This window comes from Triturus cristatus, chromosome 7 (genome assembly GCF_964204655.1).
Source record: "Triturus cristatus chromosome 7, aTriCri1.1, whole genome shotgun sequence".
NCBI classification, from domain to species: Eukaryota; Metazoa; Chordata; class Amphibia; order Caudata; family Salamandridae; genus Triturus; species Triturus cristatus.
Genome location: NC_140590.1, coordinates 926,742,708 through 926,769,237, shown reverse-complemented (window position 1 = coordinate 926,769,237; position 26,530 = coordinate 926,742,708). Strand labels below are relative to the sequence as shown.

At 43.6% G+C, this 26,530-nt stretch overlaps 1 protein-coding gene across 1 annotated transcript in view; it reads right to left on the bottom strand.

The window, feature by feature from the left end:
- The window catches only part of RANBP17 (RAN binding protein 17), a 1,191,453-nt gene that overhangs the window by 1,067,365 nt on the left and 97,558 nt on the right, over positions 1–26,530 (bottom strand). The window contains exons 3-4 of the mRNA XM_085617873.1: positions 15,273–15,363; positions 6,046–6,212 (exon numbers count right to left, since the gene is read on the bottom strand). Of these exons, the coding sequence (XP_085473999.1) occupies positions 6,046–6,212; positions 15,273–15,363 (258 nt within the window). The remainder of the gene's footprint in view (positions 1–6,045; positions 6,213–15,272; positions 15,364–26,530) is intronic.

The window sequence follows — 26,530 nt, the reverse complement described above, 5'->3', positions numbered from 1 at the left end:
ACCACAATTTAATTCATATTTTTTTTGGAACACAATTGTTTTATAACAAAAAAGCAAGCTATGTTACAAAGATGATACTTTTAATTAATCTAACTACCTTTAATGGTCTGGTTTCAAGAAAACAAAGGGCCCTTCCTTGGACAGTTATTATACAATTGACACAGATCCCTCTTTATGAAGAATATCATTTTGTAATGTGCTAGATGTAAATGAAGGTTTGGCCAAAAAAAAATGGCAAAACATTGGTTATTTATGTGCTGCAATTATTCAACATGTATTTTATAGTTTCAAAAAGGAAAATATGAGTTGTGCAAATCAGTAAAGAAGGCACATATACTATTTTACGAGTGATTCATTCAGCAGATATTAAGAATAATTACCAGCAAGAGAGGGCTAGTGATGTGTAATTTATTCTACTGTAAATTGCATTGCATAACAATTACCAACATCCTCTGGGCATGAGAGAGAAAGCACACCCTGTAGAGTTCGGCAGCCAGGACGGCTTCAGCACTCGTCTTGATGGGTCCATTCTTGCTGTCTCTGTATTTCTTTCATACTGACAGCATGCACTCGGAGACGCACAGGCTCGTTTTGGTTTCTGGGCTGCCGCCAAAGTTGAATTAATTTTGCACAGGCCAAATTGCTCATTTCCAATCAATTTACATTCTCCCGAGTCTTAGTGTCACGTTCTGCAAAATGTTCCCAAATTTAGTATTTTTATTCCCATTGTGGCAAATGTGGTGGTGTCCGCACCATTTCACCAATATGGAAAATACCAGTTTCACTGTTTGGGAAAATGATGACATACACTACACTTGCAGTCCAGATGAAAGGATTCTGTGTTTGAAGTCCTAGTTTTTTTTGTATTATGAGGACTGTCTTTGCCTACAGAGTGAGCAATGGGTTTGTACTGCTGAGATAGGGAGGTGGGTTCAAGTTCTAGTTTGCTTGGAGGTATTTTGTGATTGAAGCTAATTAGCCGGGGTGCTCTGAATTAGCCGAACATAGAGATCTCCGTTTTTAGCTCCTGAATGCTGGTAACGTTATCTAAAAAGTACACCGTATAACGAGTATGAAAATTGAGTGTCACTTCGTCTCTTTTGGCAACACCCTAGTGCAAGCTGTCATACGGATAACCAGAACGTCTGTGATTACCGCCTTATAAAAAGGAAAAGTACTTTATTACGCACACACTACTCAACACTACACATTCATTTACAAATACATACAAGTTGGCAAGAGAAATATCATAAGGTTATACCTTCCTCACAGTTCATAACCCTAGCAGGGTTTGAGCCCTAAAAAGACAATACCTCAACATACAGTAGACACAATACAATGGGCAGTAGTTATCAAAAGGCAGGCCTACTGGCTTAGCCAGGGTGTCACAAAATGAATAACGGCAGAAAGATGTCATAAAACCAATAAGACTGCTGAGAATAGTACCATTTTTCGTTTATGACAGTAATGATTCACTATGGACTTTATCATTATCAATAAAGCATTACGATCTTCAATGAACTGTGTGCATAAGTCTTTTTCCTACTAAGCAGCCCTAGAACCCTACAACAGATATCACTGCACCCTGAGAGCCATAAAACGAAAACCCCTAGCTCTGGGAATGCTTTAATTTAAATGAACAGACACCTCTCCCAGGATCAGTAACACAGCTCAAGAAAAACGTGGGTGGACATTTACATTTTCCAATAAAAGTTCATTTCATTTAAGGGGGTCAGACGCTTTAAAGGGTGGTCCCTCAACACTTCAAAACTAGAGCCACGGTGCCACCGCCGTCTCGAACATCTTGGACTAAAAATTCAAATTAGGCGACCAGGGCCTTCTAAGGGGGGTACTATGTCTTCGGGTCTTTTGTTTAGTAGCGACGCGCTGCAGGGAAAATGCGTTTTTATCTCCCTATGGTTTTATTTTTAAAAACTGGGTGCCAAATCTCAATCAGGCTCCGGAGTGGGCCCACGTTGGGGTTTATGGAGTGAGCCCACAGACCTCGCGGTCCCTGCCGGCTCCCCACACACCTAACACTGATCCTTTTTGTTGGCAGAGGAGCTGGCTTCCTTTCTTGCTCCCTCACCCCACTCCAAGCACGGGCAGGAACTCACCACTCTTCCCACCTGCAGTCAGGGCAGGTAGGAGACTTTGGGTCTTGTGTTACAACCCCCCTGTGCATGGGGGTGGAGGCACACCCAGCTTTGGTCCCAAAGTGGGAGGTGGGTCATTTGCTAAGTCTGACACAACAATTGTCATTGGTTTTGTTTTCCACCTTGTTCTGTGTCAGTTGCCGGGAAGATGGGTGGGCCCCAGAAAGAGTTTATAAACCATAAGCGGGGGACCCAGCACGCACCCCAAGGCCATTTTCACCCTCATCAGTCCTCGTGGAGAAGGGGAGCCGCAGGGGACATTTAATAGGCCAAGCTGCTTCCCTGCATTTCTCTACTACTGTGGGCCCAATTTAAATGATCTTGTGCTGGTTTTGCTCATGGTGCTGGCCGCTGGCCAACAGGATGGTCTTTTCATTCCTCCTGGCCTGTAAAACTTTAGACCTTCTGGGGAATTAGGAGCGGAATCAGAGAAATATTATAAACCTTCAAGTGCCAGAACAAGTGTATATGTGATATAAGTAACATTCAATCAGTGTTTGCGATTCCTGTTTACAATAAGATTGGTGCGTCACTCTAGTCTTTAGGGCTACCTATGGTGAAACTGTACTTTGGTGCAGATTTCATCCATAATATACAATACAACACACACTCTTTTCGGTGAAGCACTACAAACTTAATCTATGAATGCCCACACACGTTATAGGGCCTGCATAGGTCAACACTAATCCAGGAAAGGTTCCATCTGCAAAAGGCTACCTGTGCGCAGATATGGAGTTGAGCTGGATGATAGTCCTACCAGCTTGTGTTCCTCTTTAGCCTGCCCAGAGCCTTTTACCCAAGCTGTGCAGCATCAGACTTTGTTTTAAAAGAAAGCACTTCTAATCCTTTTTAACAGAGCTTATAGTGGGTGAGACTCAGTAAATCTCAGTCACACCAAAACTCCAAAAGCCAAGAAGTCCAAAAAACCTATAAAAATCAAGAATATTAAATGGGTCAGAACCCATTTGCTTACAGTTTGCATGCATGTTTAAAGTTTGGCTTTGTTAATCCCAGACCTAACCCAATGCCTCCAATGTAGGCCAAATTACAATCAACATCCTACAAACGATGCATTCAGAAAGGGCTCCCGGAACCAGATGCAAATCAGAGCACTTCATGGCCTCCTCAGGGGCAGAAAGGTCCATATAAAGCTACAATACAATGTAACAGGGGAAACCAAGAGGTTTGCTGTGTCTGGTGGTAAAGTGTAGTGTCTATTGTTCCTTACAAATGCTGGCACAATGCATCAACGCCAAAATCAACAAAATCCTCCTGTGTAGACTCCGGACCATCCAGAACGCCACAGCCAGACTCGTTCTCCGGACACCGCGCCATGAGCACATGACCCAACACCTATGAGGCCTCCACTGGCTCCTTCTCGAGAAAAAGGTCACCTTCAAACTCCTCACCCGCGCCTACAAATCCCTACACACAAATCCCTACACAACATCGGACACAAATATCTCAACGAGAGTCTATCCTTCCACGTACCCAAGAGGAACATCCGCTCTGCCGACCTCGCCATGGTAGATGCCCCCCGCATCCGCAGACACAGATCCGTCAGGAGAGATTTCTCCTACATCGCAGCCAATCCGTAGAACGAGCTCCCTGTGAAAATCAGACGCTCCCCGACCCTGCACACGTTCAGGAAAGACCTCAAGACCTGGCTCTTCAACTGATTCCGGAGCCCCCCCCCCCCCACGCCTTGAGACCCTCACGGGTGAGTAGCGCGCTAAACTAGCCCCCTGATTGATTGATTGATTGAGCAACATCTTTATTTCCAAACACAAAGTAAGTAGCAGTGGTTATGTGCAGATTAAAACAACGCTACAACTTCACCCTCTGGTATTCATCGCTTTTACTTCATATGTGAGATGATATTGCTTGATTGACACAATGAGACGAGGCAACTGCCTCTTACTTACAAGGTTTAATTTTAAGAACTGCATGGAAGGTACTTACGTGGCCATCACACCCCTTATTTATGCTCCTGCCATTATGACCGCTACCAGAAACTCCCAAAACGATGGTGAGTGCTAAGAAAGGATAATCAATATGCTGTTAAGTGTAGAGGAGGAGAGCCATTCCCCTTGATAATGTGAGCACCACACAGTCCATTCCCGAGGCATGGATGGGGGACTTTCACGCTCGAATGAAGGCACTGACAGAAGTTGGGGATCCATGAGTTTTCTCTTGAAAATACCCTACTTTGGTTTCAGTGCTTCAGAGAAAATCTTCAAAATATAGACTTAATCTAAATAAAGTGGACAGAGAACCTAATGTCTCCCCAGAATAGCCTAAATGTTTGGTTTCTCCACACTTTTCATTCTTGTGAGAGCAACTTTCCTAATGAAGGGAGAGATACGCATCTCCTTTTACTAGGGTTTAGCGGAAATATATCTATTACCCAGTGGTGGTCGCCACTGGGTAGTTATAGTTAGGACCACATTTCCATTGGTGGGGGCACAAGTATAGTTAGTTTAGGGCACTGGGAGGCCCGCACACAATACACAAAGCATTTCAAGTACATCATACAGACCAGATACAACACTGGTGCAATGATGGTCATTGCTGAACTTACTCCTTTGAGAGGTGCCCGTCTTTGGCTGACCGACTCAAATTTAGTGACTGGTTCTTTTGATTCAGCCATTATTCTTCGCTGTTTCTAAGAATCACTGAAGCCAAGATGGTGTTTCCTAGAAAAACTGCATACCAACATTGCCTGCCGCTGTAATAATATGCTACAAGGTGCGCCTTAGCTCGCAGAATATCATAGTTACCATTTTTTTCTCTCTACCACACACTGCAGTTGAACTTTTTCCCGTGTTCTTAACAGCCATATTACTAAAATAACTTGGCACTAGACATCCCTTACGAATTTTAACACTCACAGCATGCCAACTTCAACACGCTGATGAGCCATAAACAGCTAATCATTAGGCCTGGGTGGTAAATTCCGTTCCGCTCGTGGAATTTGGGTAATTTCGCATTCCGTGGAGAACACGGAAATGCCCAAAATTCCACAATCCGCGGCTTCGCTGAATTTTTTGCTTGTTCACGTTTTTAAAATGCGTGTTCGCGAGATATTTCTTCCCGAGCACGCAAACAGCGTTTGCAAACAGGAAAAAAGCATCGCGCACGGGCGAATAAGCAATTCCGCATGTTCGCTGAACTCAGCGTGCTCGCGGAGATTTTTTACCGTTTCGCGAAGCTTTGCGTAGCGCGACTACGCAAATTCCGCCCACCCCTACTAATCATCTGTAAATGACGCATATATTTAAATAACGTGTCTTTGATTAAAGTTACTTTTCATGTGACTCTTCCTTCTAATCATGACGTTAAAAGTAGTTTGACTTCAAATAACTTCTTTGTTTTTAGTAAAAACAAACACAAATGTTTCTTCTTTTCTTAACGGTGGAGCAATACCACTCAGGATTAAAAAGGAGGATTAAATGGTGGATATATTTTGTACTAAGGCAATTCGAATTGTAATTCATGTTTTCTGTAATTAAAAAAACCTGCGGGACTGATTTTACATTTTCCCCTGGTTAAGACTGTCATTAGCAAGGAAAGACGGCCTTCGTTTACTTCTGTACTGGCCTAAGAGGGTCTGAAGACAATCGGGGCGCAAGACAGACTTTTCCATCATAACTTAGGGAAAATATTATTCAATCCGACCCACGTTTCCAGTTTTAAGACTACTGTATTCGCAATGGAATGAATTAGTTACATAATGCTCTACTTGTCTTCAGCATCTGTTGACACTTCTCTCTCAAGAAGTATTGAAAGACAGGCATTGAAACCCCTAAAGACATATTGTTGGGAACTCTTATGCAAAAAGTACATTTTTAAGTATGTTTGGTTCTGCAATTTGTTTGACGTCTCTTACCTGTAAAAACTTTTTTACATCAGCCATGACATCTCTGAACACCAGCTGGTCTTTTTGAACCTCAAACCATCCCAATTTTGTAATTTTAGCTATCACCTGCACCAACGCTTGGATCACAAACGGAGCAAGTTTAGGCTGTGACGCCACATAATTCAAGATATAATTCCCTGAAATGAAAACAGAAAACAGTTACACGCCGTTATGTATTAGATATTAAAAACAAATGCATTTAAAGTGAAATTGCAGACATTTAAAAATGACATATACGCAGCTATATAAATATCGAACTGGGTGCAACGAATGATTAATGTACTACACACTTTGATAAATTGTGAAGATTCCGCCTTTAAAACAAGCACTAACAAATACAAGCCCTTCTGTTTTTTTAACTGCATGCAAAATCAAATCAAATCAAAAGAGACTTTATTCGATTGCTTTTTGAGACAACCATAAAAGTACCAGGGCGGCATTGTCTCAGGCCCAGCTCCTTTAGAATCGGGACAATCCACAGTTTCCTCAGGTTACTATAAAACCTACAAAATAACAGGACATGAATTGTCGATTGGTCCGAACGGTTGTCACACGGACACGGTCTGTAGGAGAGTAGGATCTGCACTTATGTTGCCCCCACTTTTTTTCTGATGTTAACACTGGTTTCTGTCTATAGTCTGGCTGGGACCCTGCTAATCAGGGCCCCAGCCTCTCTGCTCTCTCTAAACAACTTGGAGTGCATATTAGATGCACTAGTGATTGGATACTGTGGAACCTTATGAGCCCCTAGTATATGGTACCTTAGGTACCTAGGGCATAGGTACTTCACAGGCCTACCAGGGGCTGAAGCATGTATTATGCCACCCCTGGGAAGCAGACTAAATCTGACACCACAGGCCTGCTACTGCAGCCTGGGTGAGGTAGTGTTAGCACTCCTCACTGAGGTATAGGTTCCCTAGATCTCACCTTACACACACATATAAACCTATCAGTTACCCCTAAGGCAGGCCCTATCAATCCGGAGGGCAGGGTGCTTGGTTTCCATGTGAGGGGGTGCCTCTGCCTGAGCAGGGCCCCTATGCAGGTCTCAGAGTCCATTCTCTGTGGCTGTTTGTGGATGCGGTTAAACCATATACTCTTAAGTGCATTATAACCTCGCGGTAAATGCTAACTCTGGGATGACTGCATCAAAACATGTTGTGTTTGGTGTCAAACGCTTTGGAATCATACCCCCACACCAGTAACTGGTGTGGGAGTATGATCCCACCCTTCTACAGGGGTAGACATGTACCCACTGTGGAAACACAGTAGATTCCTGAAAGAGCTCTGGCATCACAAAATGAATGCCACCAGCACAGACACTGGGCTGCCCTCCTTCTGCTGACCGAAACTCGCAGTGGAGGAGGCCCAACAATAGGCATCCTGTCACAGGGAAGTGTAACCACCTTCCAGACAGGATTTAGTGTATTGGGGCTGGGTGGGTGCACTCCTAGAGTGCTTTGAAGTCCTGCACTGGGGGGGCAGTAGGCTCCTCTGTGCATATGCCAGCTCAAACCGGTTCAGGGGCTACCTGCCCCAGCTCTGGCGCGGAACTGAACAAAGGGAAGTGGGTGTAGCCACCCACTCCCCTGACCCTCCCATAGGTGGGGTCATAGAGCTAGTCCCTCCCTTTCTTCTAGTATAAGTTAGTGAACCCTTGCCATTGCAAACTAGATATCCCTGGACGACGCTCTGAAGAAGAATCCTGGACCTTCGATGTTCCACTACCTTTGGAAGACTGAAGAATCTCCTTTGGAGTCAAGGAGTGACTCCCCTGCTTGGCAGGCACCAAAACTTTGCATCAACGGTCGCAAACTTTCCCGCTCCCGCCAGAGTCCGAAGTCCCTGCAGCCCGGAAATGGATTTCCTGACTTCGACGGCCATCGTGAGTCCCCAGCGATGCTGAGGCAAGTGGACCCTACGAGTGACGAGGAACAGCAATACTCGGTTACCGTGCACTATTGTCGAGTGCAACCCCTTCCCGATGTTCTACGAACTTGTGCATTGGACCACGCAGGTTATAGCCATTGGGCTTGTTAATAGTGATGTCTTTTAGGATCTGGTCTGTTACGTCTTGCCTATGTATTTTGCTAGATGGAATCAACACTGAGAGGCACAAAGGATAATGATCGCTCAAAGAGTTATCATCCACAGAAAATTATGTCAGTCTGTGAGCATGACTATTCGATGCGAGAATATAATCAATGGTGGAGTGACAGCCCCTGCCATTAAAAGTGTAGGGCATAGGGGTAGGTGTGCTAATGAGTTCATTAGCAAAACCCAGATTAATGTTAAAAATCAGGTTGTTATACAATTCCACCAATGGGGAATGACGGAAGTGGGTGTTACCAATACCGTCCTCAGGGAGAATGCCGCACATTTTCCCCCCTCCGCTTGAAAAAAGTGCACAATTAAAGTCACTTAACATAATCAGCATCATATCTCTATGGCATTTCCTATATTCAGCCTGCAGATTGTTATGTATTTTCAATAAGACGTCTCTCACTAAAGCCGGGGGAATGTTGTGGTAAAAGTTTATTAATAATATACAATAATTACCTTCAACATGGATTAACATTAGTTGATGATAACTGCATGCATAACTCTGAGATTTTATTGTTTTCTAAATAGACAGACAAAAGACAGTCCTGGTTGCCCTAACAAGTCATTTTAGTATAGTAAAACTAATATTGGAATTTTTCTGAGTGACAGGTACTCAGCAATTATGAAATAATCAGAAACTCACAGGTGGGCCTTTCACTTTATAAACCAAAATAAAAAGAATAGTCTTATGGTTTGTATAGTGTGTAAAAAAGGACAGCATATAAAAAGTGATTCATGGAGACCAAGTGCACTCTTTCACTGGTTGTAACAAGGATGAGTAACACATAGTTGTTTAGGATTAGGACACAGCTATCATGTGAGCAAGGTGGTATGCTACATAAAATATACCACAAAAAAGTCTACAGCGTAGCTGAAAACATCATAAAGGACACTTTGCATTGGCAGGTTCATGAAACTAAACGTATTAGCTCAGTTTCACACTCCATAGCAAGTCTCCAAAGCAGTCATATCCCAGATACCAGACCAATGGAGCATCCAGCCAACAGTCAGCCGTCAGGGGAGCAGGGAGGTCACAGAGCACAAACCAGCAGCACACCCTAGAAGCAGCACCACTGTCGCGCCTCTCAATACCCAGTCAGCCGAGAGAGAGAGAGAGAGAGAGAGAGAGAGAGAGAGAGAGAGAGAGAGAGAGAGAGAGAGAGAGAGAGAGAGAGAGAGAGAGAGAGAGAGAGAGAGAGAGAGAGAGAGAGAGAGAGAGAGAGGTAGCTAATACGCAGCCATCTCTCCCTAGATGCAAGACTGGGGAATCTGCTCCTCCAAGAACCCAGCATAATCAGCTTCTCGCAGATGTGCAAGGAAGACAGGAGTTGGGTTTGCCTCAGCTGTGCTCCTGATCCCACACCCCATGGAGCAAGAAATGGGCCCTGTACCTTGTTCCCTACTGCACCATTTGTCACTTACATTTTACTGCAAAACATGTGCTAACAAAGCTTTGCGGTAAAAAGTGCCAGTCTGCTGTACAGAGCAATATCAGAAGTTAATGGAGATCGTTAAAGCTAATCTAAATTGATGCTGTGTTGCTGCCTGCGCTCTAACATTAAGGGACAAGATTCGACGCACAATATGGCCATCGGGACATGACCTCCCTCCACCAGGACAGGAAGCATTTATTCTCTTAGACATGCATGGAATACATCACACATGCCTAGGAACATCCACATTTAACTATTTCAAAAGAGCAGAATAGATATGTACCCAGTTCTAGGAATTTACTAACCAGTAATGTGCGCAAAGCCCACAGGAAATTTTGAAATTATAAAGTGTTAAGAAATAAATTACATGAGTGCAATTCAAGGAGGCTTGACAAAGGAACACTCTTTAAAAAGGATGTTAGATTACTAAAAAGAATGAATATCTAAGGATGGAAGAGGTTGCAGACTGAATAATAGCAGGCAGGTGGACCTGCTTCTAAGTGCAGAAGGGAACAAAATGTAAAGAGATCATAGAAAGGAAAGATAGTCAAAGTTCCCGAGGACTAAGTACAGGATGCAAAAAGGTCATGTAAGCAAAGATAATCAAAGTTCCCAAGCACCAAGTAGCAGGAGAATATGTACACTTGAATTTGGAAAACTATGAAAATGAGATGCATATCTCGCACTAAATCTTAAAACAATAATTTCAAAAACTGAAGGGCAATAATGCTTTAGTCATTAATGTTCTATCTGGTCGAAGACTAGGGTAGTGCAATGGCCACAGATAACTGATCTTGAGCGAGCATCTCACAGCAAAAAAAATGGAAACTGAGATACACAGACCTGCAAAAAGATAGACAATAAGAGCCATGACAAGTCAAAGCTGCATGGCCAATAGAAGCCACATCACTAACAGAACTTGTATTCCCACAGGAACTGTTGTTGCTTCTGTCTTGAAGCATTGCAGGCATGCATGAAACAAAAACAATTCTGATTTGATAGATGCTCTTATAAAACAAGCATTTGCAATGTGATCGGTCTCACCTTTGGGACCTTATAAGTATTTATGCATGGAGCAGAAAGCATACAAATTTGGTGATTGAATAATTACAGTTTGTTCACAGATGGAAATAATTTCAAACCCTAGTCAAAAACACCCACACCCTGGCAGTCCAAAGTAATGTCATGAAAGGCGTTAATGGTGCATGATATACGATGTCATCGATTATTTCATGTGTCATCATGTGTGAGGCAATGAGCAGTGCCTTAGGGCAAAAGATAGTTGTATATTGATGGTTTGAAATGTGTAACTTGAATGATTAACACTTGTAGTTACAGTTTGAGGATCCTCCAGAGACAGGTAGCACAGTGTGGCCCTCGGTCAAAAAAAATAAAAGGAAATATGTATTGTGCGGCAAATTCGTAAATACAAATAGAATTATCAGCGTTCATCAGATTCTCAGAAAAATCGGCACGTAGGCTCTCTTTACAAGCGCAAATCCCCTCCAGTAAAGTAAGTCTGGGTACTAAAGTAATTTGATTTGCAAACAAAAAAGGGTGGCATTAAAAAAGGTTTTCTGTGGAACATGGTAAGTGGTGGCCATGGTTCGGGTCTTTGAAACTTGTATGTCTTGCAACCCTTCACCTTATACACCAGCCATGGAATTTATCGCCTTTTGACATTTTATGTGAGATTGCTTTACATCTTTAAAAGGTAGTGGTTGAATTTATGGCTTGCAATGTAATTAGATATTGTTACCAAATAGATGGGCCAGCTTTCTGAACAACTGCAAGTATACTTCTGTATTTCCAGCACCACCATTGGTACCTCTGGTACATCGGGGTTCCGTTTAACACTGCTGCAGCAATGTTTACCTAAGGTGGCAAGTTGCTCTGGACTTTCAGCACCATGACGAGTCACACTTCCTCGCTCTCCATAGAAATGTGTGCGTGGAGATAGAACGTTGTTGCGGAGCAGAACGCATCCAACATTTCATGAGATGGTCTTTTATTTTATTTTTACGGGGACGAGGCAGCCACAATAGGGCTAAGGGTTCGTCAAAGGAGGAAATGTGATGCTAAGAGGGGCTGGCGGCAGCATAGCAGAGAGGGCTGGTGTGTCTACTTGTAAATAGCGCTGTGTAGAGATGTGTACACAACGCACAGAACAAGCATCGCCTCTCTGCAATGTACAACCGACATTTCACAGGGTCGTTTGTTTCTGACATTGCACCATCCTCGTCCCCATTCTTGCAACCATTCCATTTGTTTGTTTTTTGTGTCCAAGAAATAAAATATCCGATCCACTTGGCTGCAATTACGTTCCCTACTCTAGCACGTGTCGCACACTTGAATGATTTCGAGGAGCCGGGGAGGGTAATAGACTAAAAACAAATTGAATTAAAGGTTAAGTGCGTAGAAAGGTGTATTTTGGTAGGTTATTATTGGCGCCGTCTGCGTTCTCACAAGGGGACACTGACAGCAGCGAAGGGTTATTTTCAAAATGATGACCGGATGTGGCATAACATCTAGAGCTGCTTACTTTGGAACTGGGAAACCGGGTTCGAGCCTCAGCGTTGACCCCCGTGCCTTAAAAACAAAGAATCAAAAAACAACAAAACTTACCTTTAGGAGAAACAATTCATATGAAATATGAAGCACAGCGCCGAGCCGCTTGGGCTCCAAAACTATGTCATTAGTTAAAGTTGGTTTACACATGCATACACAACTACATTCTCGTTGACATGAGCCAAGACTAAAATAAAATAGTAACACGGCGTGCCTAAAGTAAACAACAAGCGGGTGTGGTGTCCATGAGGAAAGATTAAGCACACTGCAAATGAAGCGAAGTAAACAAAACACGAATGCTTCTCGCTACAAGGCAAGCCAACAAAACAACAAGAACAAGCTGTTTGAACACAGAGAACTTAAGAAGACCCGTGCAGCTGGGAGCAGCGATGTGGGAGGGAACCAAGCTGTGTGAACTCGTGATGGATGACCAGGAGGAAGGGTGAATGCATTGCGATGGCCAACCAGAAGGATCACTTAGTGAAATAGCCTGGGTTTGAACCAAGCATCCAGAGGAGGGACATTTACAGAAACGCACCAATAAAAAGGAAGCATTTAAGACAAGCACAATAAAGAACAAATGGCAATAGATGGGCGTGCTTAAAGCCTTTAGACTGAACACAGCATGTCTTGCAAACAGCGAATGAGCGTTGTCTAGGCTCAACCTAAAGAAGTGATATTTTAGACCAGCAAGAGATATGGTGCCAAGATCATAGCATTACAAAGGAATGGATTCAGTAGGAACAAGTGGTAAACCAAAGAACATTCTGGCACTAAAAGTTTTACCAATCACAAATCATCACAGCAGATACAGAACTACACAACTGATCAGTATTACGTATCATAAACATGTATTCATAAGTTAATTATATTTTAACAATCCTGAGGAAAGTAAAACAGATTAAGAATGTAAATGCTGGACTGACAAGGCCATTCCTGCACATGAAGTGTAATAGGAACACAGGATGATGGTTGGAGCCCTAATGATAAACTGCACTTTCTCCAAAAGAGGATAGTATTGTAAATATCTTGGAGAATTTTCACCACGAAGGGACGAGGCTCAGTCATTAACTTAATTCTGCAAAAAGAAAATTATGCACCTATCTCCACAAATGTCAAATATTCTGTAGTTACCGGCTACATACTAATTTTGCAAGGACACTGGGGCAATTTAATGCAACCCAAGTGTCCTGGAAGTCCTTAAGTGCTCACTATGCAACATCAGTATGAACAAAACTCTGGGGTAGTATTCAGAATACTATAATAGCCTCGACCAAAATGATGACCCTTGTACAACAGAAGAATAACGAAGCTAAAGCTACAGAGCAGATGAAGGGATTGATAAACTTCACTCTGTATCAAGAGCATTAATATCACAGAAACAGTTAAGATATAAACATATGCAATGAATCCCTAGCGCTCTACAGATGTAAAAAAGAAAATAAACATTAAACAAAGAGTAACATCATGAGATAACGCTTTTAACTCTTGATTAAAAGCTCTGAAACATATCAAAGGAAAAACTGCCTTCATGGGAAATTGTTGCAACTGCTTTCAGGAATTCATAAATTTGCAACATTCTGAAAACTGCTTGTTTTAGTGACTTTGGGTCCTTCAGTTGCTAGATCTAAACCAATGTGTCATCAGATGTCTGGGTTTAACATCACATTGGTGAAATAAGGAAACAGTCCCATCCCAAAACGCAACAGCAAAGTGGGAGAGGAAGAAACAAAAAAGGAAATTCTGGATATTTTTTTCATCTTGTGCCATGCCATGCTGTGTTTTGGGTGCTCTTCCTGAAGTGATGAACTCCAGTGTCTCCCGAGGGAGAACAAGTTTCAGGGGTATCCCCCTCTGAAAGGGCAACACTATCCTAAGTATCCTAAATAAGCATATGGATGGGAGGAGCCAGATCTCCAAGAAGGGGGGCATAGCAGAGTGTGTATTGAGTTTAAGATGGGCTTGACAGCAAACCAGAGTAAAGGCAGTGCTAAAAGTCCATGGGAGCAAGCAGGACTGCAAAACTGGGTAGTGAACAGTAAAAATGAGTTAGGGTTAGGGTGGTAGAGTAGGAAGACAACTACAGGAGGGTCATGTGTGTGTATGTGTTGTTTTTTAAGTAACACTGACCCGATAGGCCTCATGGGCTGAGAAGAAAACATGCTTTAGGCTGACTGGAAGACCTCCACTGCGCTCAGCTGAATTCAATGGTGTGAAAGCAAGCTGCAGAGTTAGAGCACACACATTTTCTCCAAAGCCTAGAACTAACTCCAAACTGCACTGACCATCGATTGGTACATGGCTCAAGATACAGCTGCAACACAAATTTGCCAACCATGGCTTTCATTCCAAAGAGGCAGGTAATCTCAAATTGGGTGCAGGCATTTGCAAACAAAGTGAGATCACAATTTATTCAGAATTTCCACACTAACCCTGTTAGTTTCCTCAATGAATGAATGAACGAATGAATGAATTTATTTCAAGGGAAACATCCCAATAAATACTTGCCATAACTGCAAGGGTATGCCTAGATGTGGGTCCCGCGCTCACTGTGCCGAGGGAACCAAGCTACACCAGACTGACAAGCCCCAATCTGGGCGAAACCGGTCTTGGGTTGCATGTGTTTAGGGAGTACCTGGCCTGGCAGTTCGGGCTAGGGTGAATACTTATTTGGATAGTGCTGGGTTCAAACTGAGGTGGAATAGTGGGCAAAAGAACAGTGGGTTGAAATGCTACCGCAAGTGACTATCAGTGGTTAGAAAAATTGCAACAAGCATGCCTCCCATCGCCGTTTGAGTGTTTGAAAGACCACAACGGAAACTATGCAGTATTACTGCATGATCCCTCATTTTGGCCTTTGGTACTCGTAATGATTTATGTATTAAAACCACACCCAGAAAAACACTGCACCCCACAGAATCTATAATTCCCCATATCCAATTACAGGTTCACCTTACTGGCCCAACCATAACGAGGGCATATGTGTCTGTTTTGATCACAGTTGGAAAAACTTTCAAACAACTTGACATGTTGGTGGCACATACAGTTCTACGCATTCTGTTCAGTTGTTACAAGGGAATAAAGTTGACTTACGGATGTCAATCCTCTGTTCGATTGGTAAGGGACTGGCTCTGCAGACTAGTTTTGAAAGGCATGTTGCGGCGAGGAGTTGCGCATAGGATGACTATAAAAAAAGTAGAAACACTTTATGAGAATTGAGAGAAAAAAGAAAATTATTTATTTTATTAAACTAGTACTTGTTTCAATCGTTTCATTCAGCAAATGAAAGATACAAAAAAAACTCCTCTTTCATCTGTACTTTATGTAATGTACTGAAGAGCTTCTCAGCACAAAGCCCTTTTGCAAAAAGCCATCTCCGGAAGCAACTCCTTTAAACAAGCGTGTTAGAGAGAGTTATTTATAGGACGACTTGAGGAGACACAAGAAGTAAAGGGCTCAAAACGAGGGAAGAGGGGGTTATGATATAATTGCAGCTTATGGAAGGCACGCTGGCGTTCCATCTAGAGGTCTGAGGCCTCAGAATGCCTAATGAGGTCATTATAAATCTAAAGTGAATTGGAGATTAACCTGATTACGTGCATTTGGTGTATTTTTATTGCTTAACATAATCACTTAATTATATTCTATGTAGATGAAAACACTGATAAAAGAAACAAGCATTGGCAAAGCCAATAGGTCTCGCCTATGCAAGAGCTATTAGCTTTGCAAATGTTTGTAGCCGTGTTACACACCAGCATGGCTGCTGTGGAGCATGGCTAAAAGTTAAGAGTCGTACAGCGGAGACTTCCAGAGTGTTGTAAAGTACAGGCGAGTGTCGTGGAGCAGAGTGGAGTGTTAGAGTAGAGGAGTTGAGTTTCGTAGAGCAGAGTGTCGCAGAGCAGAGTAGAATGCCGTGGCGTAGAGTGTTGTCGAGGGACTAGAGTGTCAAAGTGGAAGGGCGTAGAGTTGAATGGCATAAAGTGGAGTAGAATGTCAGAGTTGAGTGGCGCAGAGTAGAATTTTGTAGAGTTGAGTGTCGCAGAGTGGATTGGTAAGAGTCGTGGAGTGGTAAGAGTGTCAGAGTGGAATGGCGTAGGGCAGAGTGGAGTGGCACAGAGTGGAGTAAAGTGAGTTGTTGTAGAGGGAGTTGAGCAGAGTGGAGTGGAGTAGCGTAGATTGGGAATGGCCTAGAGTGGCGTGGAGTGATGTGCGCAGAGTGTCATGAGCGAGTAAAGTGTCAGAGTGTAAGAACTTACAATGAAGTAGAGTGTCGTAGAGTTGAGTGGAATAGAGTGGCGTAGAGTGCAGTGAGTGTCATTGAGTTGAGTGACAGAGTGGAGTAGAGTGTCGTACAGTAGAGTGACATAGCATGGAGTAGAATTTCCTACAGTACAGTGGAGTAGAGTGTAGAGTTTACTGACGTAGAGTGGAGTAGAGTATCAGAGGAAAGCAGAGTGTCAAAGTGCAGTTGCATAGAGCAGAGTAGAGTGATGTAGAGTGGGGTTAAGTAACGGAGTGGCGCAGAGGGAGTAGCTAAGAGTGGAGCAGTGTTGTAGAGTGGCGCAGAGTGGAGTAAATTGTCCTAGAGTGGAGTGTAATGGAGTTGTGTAGTACGGTGGAATGGCATAGAGAGTCAAAGTGGAGTGGCAGAGCGTGGCGTAGAGTGGAGTAGTGTGTCATAGCGTAGAGTGGAGTAGTGTGTCATAGCATAGAGTGGAGTAAAGGGGCATTGAGTGCCACAGAGGGATTGTGTAGAGCATTGTGGAGTAGAGTGTTGCAGAATGGCATGGAATAGATGTTGTAGAGTGGATAGACTTAGACAGGAGGTGGTTGAGTAGATTGGGAATGGCCTAGAGTGGCATGGAGTGATGTGCGTAGAGTGTCATGAGCGAGTAAAGTGCCAGAGTGTAAGAACTTACAGTGAAGTAGAGTGTCGTACAGTTGAGTGTAATAGAGTGGCGTAGAGTTGAGTGGCTTAGAGTGCAGTGAGTGTCATTGAGTTGAGTGGCATAGAGTGGGGTAGAGTGTCGTACAGTAGAGTGACATAGCATGGAGTAGAATGTCCTACAGTACAGTGGAGTAGAGTATCAGAGGAAAGCAGAGTGTCAAAGTGCAGTGGCATAGAGCAGAGTAGAGTGATGTAGAGTGGGGTTAAGTAACGGAATGGCGCAGAGGGAGTAGCGTAGAGTGGAGCAGTGTTGTAGAGTGGCGCAGAGTGGAGTAGTTTGTCGTAGAGTGGAGTGTCATGGAGTTGTGTAGTACGGTGGAATGGCATAGAGAGTCAAAGTGGAGTGGCATAGCATGGCTTAGAGTGGAGCAGCGTGTTGTAGCATAGAGTGGAGTAAAGGGGCATGGAGTGCCACAGAGGCATTGTGTGGAGCATTGTGGAGTAGAGTGTTGCAGAATGGCATAGAATAGATGTTGTAGAGTGGATAGACTTAGACTGGAGGTGGTTGAGTGGAGTGGAGAAGAGTGGAGTAAAGTATCTTAGAGTGGAGTAAAGTATAGTCCCCTAGAGCGGTGTACAGTGGATTGTCATTGATTGGAGTATTGTGGCATGGAGTGGCATGTCAGAGTGACTACTCGAGTGGAGTGGTGTGCACGTGGAGTGGCACAGAGCGAAGAAGAGAGGCAGAGACTGCAGAACAACAGAGTATATTGTTTCAGAATAAAGTGGTGCAGGGTAGGGACACAGAGTCCAGTGGTGCAGAATGAAATGGCATAGAGTGAAGTAGAGTGGAGTAGTGTCATAGCAGAGTGGAGTAGAGAGGCATAGAGGGAGTTGAGTAGAGTTGCATAGAGTGGAGTAGAGTGGTATAGAGTGTAGGGACATAGAAAGGAGGGGCGTAGAGTGAAAAGGCACCAAGTGGAGTTTCGTGGCATACAGTTGAGTCAAGTGGTGTGTCATGGAGTGACGTGTTGTGGGCAGAGGCACAGAGTAGAGTGGTGCAGAGTAGAGTGGCATAGGGAGCATTGGCGTAGATTACAGTCTTGCAGAGTCAATTAGAGTTGCATAGAGTACAGTGACAGAGTACAATGGTGTAGAGTGCAGAGGTGTAAAGTACAGTGGCGTAGAGTGCAGTGGTGCAGAATAGATTAGCATATAGTGCAATGTCGTAGAGTGCTCTGGTTTTTAGAAATATGGTGTAGAGTGCATTGGCATAGAGTGCAGTGGCATAGAATGCAATGGTTTAGATTGGAGTGGCTTAGAGTGCAATGGCATAGAGTAGAGTGGTACAGAGTACAGTGGTGTAGAGTGATGTAGATTGGAGTGCTGCAGATTTGATTGCAGTGCTGTCAAGTGCAGAGGCGTAGAGTGGAGTGGCGCACAGTGAAGTAGAGTGGAGTAGAGTAGATTGTTTCACAGTAGAGTGAGTGGAGAGGTGCCCAGCAGAGTGGAGCGCTGCAGGATAGATTGCAGTGGTGTAGAGTGTCAGAGTGCAGTGGAGCAGAATGTACTGACCTAGAGTGGAGTTTTGCAGAGTAGATTGGAGTGGCATAGAGTGGAGTGATGCAGAGTAGAGTGGAGTGGCCCAGACTGGAGTGGTGTAGAGTGCCATGGTGTAGAGTACCGTGGCGTAGAGCTGAGCGGCATGGAATGGGGAAGAGTAGTGTGTAGTGGTGCAAAGTGGAGTAGCATAAAGTAGAGTATATATGGTGTGGTAGCGCATTGGCATTACAGAAAACACATTTTCAATTGAAATGACCATACATTTGCACAGACGTAAGTTTTACTGATAAAAGTATACAGTGTACAAACAATGTGTGGAAACTGCATCACCTAGTGCATTGATTTGATCATAATAAAATATTTGTTTTCACCACACATCAGAATTACCAAAAAAATTGCTTCATTAAGCTTTTCGAAATCTGATATATTCTTAAATATCTTCACAGTTCATTTACAGACATTTACATTTTGTTGTATGCTAGAAACAAAATAACATCATGCAGCCTTTCTCCAGCACACCCCGTTAGCCAGCATACTGTCACATAAATCCTCCCACTTAGAAGTCAGAGAAAGAAAAACAAACACAAAGTTCCCTTGGATGACAGAGCCGGACATTTGACCTCTGTCTCTGAATGCAAAGCAGATGTGACAAGATAAGAACACGATTCAAAGGCCTATTTACAGAAATTGAGCACTGGCGGAAGAATACAGTAAATAAGGTATGGGTCACAGGATGCGCTAACTAGAGCTGCAGAGCATAAAACAAATAAAGCCAGCAAATAGAAAACAAGCAACTGTGAGTTACAAACCACAAAGCCAATGGTCAGCAATGGGCGGAATGCATTCCCAGAGAAGCTTTCCGAATGTCCTCAAGATGTCGTTAGTAAACCAGACAGCTGTGCTGTCTGTAGGCTTCGACCTAAAAATAATTCAAGTCTCTATTTACACACCTATTAAATTAAAAGTTATTGCCTAATGGCAACACATAACAGCATGAAATCTAGAAAAAGTCTGGAATTCTCCAACAAAATGTTACAACAGAACTGTAGTTACTAAAACCAATGCCCTGAGGTTTCTCCAAAGCGTTTTAAACCAACACAAGCCTTGTTAAACCCAATATGTCAGCTATTTGCTGTCCACCTTTTGGCTTTGCCAATGCTTTGCAATAGTATTTGTACAAATGTATTACAAAACCTATTACAAAAATGGCTACCTGTGAGTGCAAATGCATGCGCATGCATGGGCAGCCATCATGGAAACGTTTTTGAAACACTTTTACAAAAACATTTAAAGATGGGCACCTATGTGAGCACATGTGCAAGCATGCAAACACACATCTAGGTTGCCATTATAGCATATCACAGATTTAGGAGATTTGCTGTGCTCCCATCAAAGTAAAATCCAAATTAAAAGAAAAATACATGCATTTTGTTTTTTAAACAAAAAGCACACATTGCCACAGTAGTCCCTGGCACGAAAGGACACAAACTACTTTTGTGTGGCTGTGCAGCTTGTGCAAAAGCAGAATGCAGTCATTCATAGTGAAGTTGGGCAGTGGCTAAGGTGGGCTGTCCCACCTTACACAGTAACGGGCGAACATCAAATTTGTGAATGATACAACAACAGACTAATGGATGAAGAGGGCTGGCTGGATGCCTTTATAATTCAGTAGAACAAAAAGGACTTGGCTAACACCAGACCCTAAAAAGCAGGAAGTATTTCAGAGGGTTAATCTTGATCCAGGTTTACAAATAAGGCACAAAGAGGTAGAACTCAGGTGCAGTGAGGCTCGAAACAGAGGTACCATATTAAAAGACATAACATTAGGTAACAAATTTTAGCACAATTCTACCTTGATTGCAATTAGTGTGGAATTCCATTCTGCATCATTATCAGTGGTTCAGTCCTCCCACCTGTGGTAATCCAGCCCAGCAGTATAAATATTTTTTGGTTTAACTTTCAAATCACAACTTACTCATTTGTCCCTTTAACGATACTGGGCCCACTACAGCTAGACGGATCACTGGGAACGCGTTGACGTTCTCCGGGTAACTTATCCCCTATCTCATCGCCTTTTGTAGCATCATCCCAGTCTGGGTACCCGCCAATGAATTCACCACATACAGAGCTTAGTATTTCACGTCTTTATTCTACTTGCAACTGCGAACTCAACATTCTAAAACAAGCTTTCATGACATTGCGCTCTGACACCTACGTTACAGTTCTACCGAGTCCATTTGGAACCAAAAAGGTTCAGTCATAAAATATTGCAAGACACTACACGAAGTATGCTTTTAAACCCATAAATATTTTCAAAACACAGTGCCCACCTTACCACCTCCCCCCACCACTGTGTGGTGGGGTGGCACCAGTCACATCATCCTAAAGCTGGTGTGGATTATGCTGGCCTGCCGCTTTTATTACGGGGGTGTCGATACTGTGGCACTGCTACAAAACCAGCCCACCCCAGTAACATAACTGGCCCCCGCGCTTCCAGTCTCCTGGAGAAATGCTCGATGCCCGGTATAATGGAAGTTACTATTACCCAATTTACTGTACTCAAAAGACAAACTGTAAACCTATAGAAGTAATGGTAAGTTTACAAAGAATGCGTAAAACAATTAAAAGCGCAACAGCCTTCTAGAACGTAGTAGATACTCAAAAGACTTACAAAGTAGAACAGGTTTTGGCAAAACCAATGAGTCAGGAGGACCTAATAACCCATACTGAACTGGGTATATATATATATGTGAAAATGACTGACGTTTCAACCACACGGATCAGAAATTGGACGAGGTCATTTTCAGGACAGTCATCATTATGATAATTTGTTTTTCGTTTTTACAGTAATTTTCATTAGGTTTTTCAAGTAACACACCACTTTCATCATATCACGATATCGCATTCCTTGCCATAGTCAAAGTGAGGATAAACAAACTGTGTAAAGCATGTCATCAACAGCGTAAAATAACAAATGATACGCATGGAGTAACGATCCTGATAACAAAGGAAAGAATCACTACCCACCAAACCCTTAGACGAGAAGGTAATTCAAGCTTTGGTCATAGCGAATCATTCCACGATTATGTACTCTGAGTAATACCATAGTCGCTGCTTATTACTGGTATATCAATCACTGAGACTGGGCTTATTGGCCATATGATGCCAACTTTTCGGAGAAGTGGGGATTCATTCCAGTCAAGTAACCATGGAACCTATGCCCTGACCTCTGGCACAGGGAGGAGCTGTAGAGTGTGGTGCACTCAAGACAGTAAGCCAGGGGTTACACATGTGCAAGGGGCAGCGAGCTTTTCTCCACAAAGTATGGACTATGAATATTTAGTGGTATTATACTGTGTCCCTCTAAGGTGGAATGGTATTGACTCCGTTTTCATCCACCAAGCCTCACATCATGGCCTCCCAGCTATCTGAAATAAGTTTCCTACGGCACCCTCTATATTCTTCTCGGCGCAAGACTTTAAATTCCAGGTCAGTCCAATACCCCACTTCCTTTCTCCAATAAGACATCTTCGGGGGATTGTGTGATTTCCACCTCATAGTAATCAACCTCTTTGCCAACAACAATTCTAGGTCAATACATTTATGCTAATCCTATATTTTTGGGGTCTGGGCAGATGCCTAATAGGCAGCTTTTCGATGAATGCAAGCGGGCTAGTCCTGTTACAAACGTTATTTCTCCCAATACTGCGATCCAGTTAGTCTGTATCTTTGAGCAAGTCCACATCATGTGTAGGAAGTCAGCCACTTCCACATGGTAATGGGGGCAACGTGAACTTATGATGGGAAACACCCAGATGAGTGCCCTCCGTGTAAGATACGTAATATGTAAGATAAAGCCTTTCCCCACTCTTTATCATGTAAGCATTGTCCCAGTTCTGTGTCCCACCTATTCCATAGGGGCTGTAAGTCCACCCCTGTGTACTCTAACAGGGCTCTGTATATCCTTGTTATCATGCGGCGACCTGATCCTATTGTTTAAAGTACTTGCACTAATGTATGTGTTGGGGGGAGGAGTGGGGGGGGGGGTGGGGGGATCGATGAGTTTCCCTTGCCAGTAATTTTTCAATATTCTTCTAATTCTCTTATACAGCAAGGATTGGCCCAGTGGGAGCTCTCACTGTTCCACTAATGTGGAAAAGGGTAACAGGGTATTTTCGGAGTATCGATCCCACAGCGCGTCTATACCTGCGGTTTCCCACAAAGGTAATGCGCGGCGAGTCAGAGTGGAAGTGCCTACGCCCAGTCCTCCTGAGTGGAATTTCTGAGGTATAGGACATAGCACCTCGTCTACATGCTAAAGCGTGCTTCCAGTAGCATATTACAGGGGCAGGAAGCAGTGCAAGTGTTGGACGAAGACGCTGGCCGCGAATGAGCAAGGACTGTAAGCCCTGTTCATCCAGCTGTAGTTGGGAGAAGTCCGTTTTGTGGAACGGTTTATCTTCTAGCCAACTGGCCAACCATGGTAATTGAGCAGCGAGAGAATAGTTCCGGAAATCTGGCGCTCCCAGAAACGTCATTGGGCAGACTCAATTTGCTAAGTGCGACTCTGTATCCGACTGGAGCCAAAATCAATTGCCCCACCAACATATCAAGTTCTTTAAACACACTTGAGGGCAGTATGAAGGGGAGGTCGGTAAAATAATACAGGAGGGGCGTGAGCATTATTATTTTGGAAAGTGCTATATGACCATCCCCCAACAGGGGCAATTTAATCCAGAAGGATATCTGAGAGCGCAGCGGTTTTATGGCATGGTGCAATTTACCTTCCATAGTCTCTGGTTAGTCATGGTATATGTTGACACCCAAGTATTTGAATGTGTGGGGCTCCCATCAGAGCGTCTGGCTGTCTAGGCTTAGCGGTCATTGAGATTCAGCTGGGAGTAAGGGGAATACACATGATTTGGTAAAATTAACTGAGAGTCCAGTGAACTCGTGAAAATGGAGCATTATATCGCTGATTTTAGTGAGGCTGGTACGACTATCATGGATATATAGCAACATGTCATTAGCATAAATAGAGACAAAATGTGATCTCCTGCGATGCATAACCCCAATTCATCGCCCATGGCTCTCAATTTTGTGGCTAATGGCTCGAGGGCCACAACAAAAAGGAACCATTCTAATACATAATATCACATTGGCAGATCACCAAAAAGAAGCTACAATGAGTAGAATGTTTTCACTATTCTTCATGTTATGGTCAATTCATGATACAAATTGTTCTCGAAGCATAAACTTCAGATTAGCGTATGCAGCCAACATGACATTTGTGATATGTAACCTGCTTACTAGAGTTTAAGGTGGCTCCATAGGGGGAGTCCTGATTGATAAGTTAGCTCTCAACATGCCAAAATGGCTACGAGCAAGGAAGGACAACGTCCAAACCAGGGGAAGCTTGATACATTTGCCAAATTGTGTCATCCTGCTGGCTACCCTCCCAAACACTGTCCGATGAGTTATATGGAGAAAATGACCAAGTAGAAGCATCGCCCTCCAAGAAGATGATACTGTAAACCATACATTTATAGTGATGAAGCCCTCATGTGGAGTGCCTCCTAGGCTTCTGAACGCAAAGATTCTTAATTACGAAGATCGTGATATAATGCTAAGAGAAGAAAGTCTGAGGGTGTATGTTGGTTGACTGGGGTATGAACCCTGGTCAACAAGCAACCACAAATCCTTATCAGGGTATGGAACAAGCAAACCCCAAATTAACTTGTGCTCAACCCCCTGGTAGCATGACTCAGAGAAGTCAGGATTATCTTTGAGGCAATGTGTAAAGTATTTGTGCAACACTTCAAACAGAAACAGAGTGATTTGTAATGAATAAAACAAGACCAATATGGCAACAATCCAATTAGTAGAACCCAAGATATTGAATTTTAACATTTTTAAGGTAAATAGCGCCAAAAGGTGTATAGCGCCAACTGTGGATATCTGTTAGCGCCAGACGGGACTAAGTCACAAGTTCAAGCTGACTGCAGTGGAGCATGGGCAAGGCTACAGGGACCCAGTTAGGTTCGCTAAACAGAGTACCTTAAATGCTGGTTTGCAAAGCGTTGCATGGATCTGCGTTGAATATGCCTATCGCAGCTGAGGCGATGCGCAGGTTCCGAGATGCGGCAAGGCTGAAGTGTGAGGTCCTGCTGCATCGAAATCATGGATCCCATCAACAAGAGCTTATGATGCGAAGTCAGAGTTTGGGATGCATTGCGCAGTCAGAGCGATGCATCGGGTGTGAGGACCTGCAAGGCTGTGATGCAGAGTCCGGCCTTGTCGTCAAGGCCTCTGTTGACAAGAGATGTGAGGGGCTGCGCCAAGGATGCATTGCGCAGCGGCGGTTCCAAAGGCGATGCAGACTGTGGCAGCAATGCAACTCTTTGTGATCGGTTCAATCCTACCAGCACCTCGGATATATGGATCCACAGAGGCTGGCCAGGCACCTTAAGCCCACTTCCAAGGGTCCAGGACTGAGGTGGCAGCACTTGGCATGGTATACCTACAGATGGCAGAGTCCAGGTGCAGATGCAAGGTTGTTGGAAGCCTGTAGTGTCCCTTAGTTTTCAGATAAGGAAACCAACCAACTAGTCCTTGGAGTCACACTGAGGCTCAGGGTTCAAGAGATGCAGGTCCAGTCCTCCTCATCCAGGCAAGAGGGCAGCAGGTCAACACAGCAGATCAGGAGTCCAGAAGACTGCCGTCCAGAAGAGTGGCAGTCCTTCAGCAGCACAGCAGACCTTTTTCCAAGCAGTGTATCCACAGGTCCAGAAGCGTTTTGAAGAGTTGGTGTCAGAGGCCCAGTATTTATACCCAGTTGTGCCTTTGAAGTGGGTAGAAGCTTCTAGAGGCAGGTCTTTGAAGAGCACAGATGCCCTGCCTTCCCTGCCCTGGTTCTAGACACACTACAGCCCTCTGTGGGGAGATAGGACACAGTCTATTCATGTATAAGTGAGGCTGTGCCCAGCTCCTCCATCTTTTTCTGCCAGTAATGGCCCATTCATTCACAGCTAAGCTCCTGAAACAGGCTGCAGGCACCAAATGGCTAAGTGAAGAAAATGACAAGTTTCTAAAAGTGGCATTTTCAAATTTTTATTTTAAATCTGGCTTCACCATAAATTAGGATTTCAAATTAGGATTCCAGAGACAGCAAACATTAATTGGTTATCTCTTCTCATTTGGAAATTACACCTAAAAATGTAATAAGGCAACTTAAGTGTTATCCAATGGGGGAGGTAAACCTAACAGTAGCGAAAAACGCATTTAAGAGTTTTTCACTACCATCACATGTAAAACGTAAAAGTACATGTCCTACTTTTTAAATACATTGCACCCTGTTCTCTGGGCTGTCCAGGGCCTTCCCTAGGGATGCCCTATGTATTGAAAAGGAAGGTTTGGACCTGGCAAAAACGTTTTTTTGCCAGGTCGAAATGGCATTTTACAACTGTACACACAGGCTTTGCAATGGCAGACCTGACACATATTTAAAGGGCTACTTAAGTGGGTAGCACAATCAGTGCTGCAGGCCCACTAGTAGCATTTAATGTACATTCCCTGGGTACATGTAGTGCCACTTTACTAGGGACCTAGCAGTAAATTAAATATGCCAATTGGGTATAAGCTAATATTGCACTAACACATTAGGAGGAGTAGCGAGCAGTGTTAAAAAAGTGCCACATGCTCTGTGGGAAAATACCGCCTTCACTCACAAAATTGTGACATGCTTCATCATTGGGCTTGCTTACAATACACTTTGGCTCAGACTAAACATTTCTCCTATCACCACCATCCTTCACGTTTTTAGACCTAAACGGTGGTTTTAGGAATAAATTGTTTTTCACTACCATCACATGTAAAACTTAAAAGTACATGCCCTACTTTT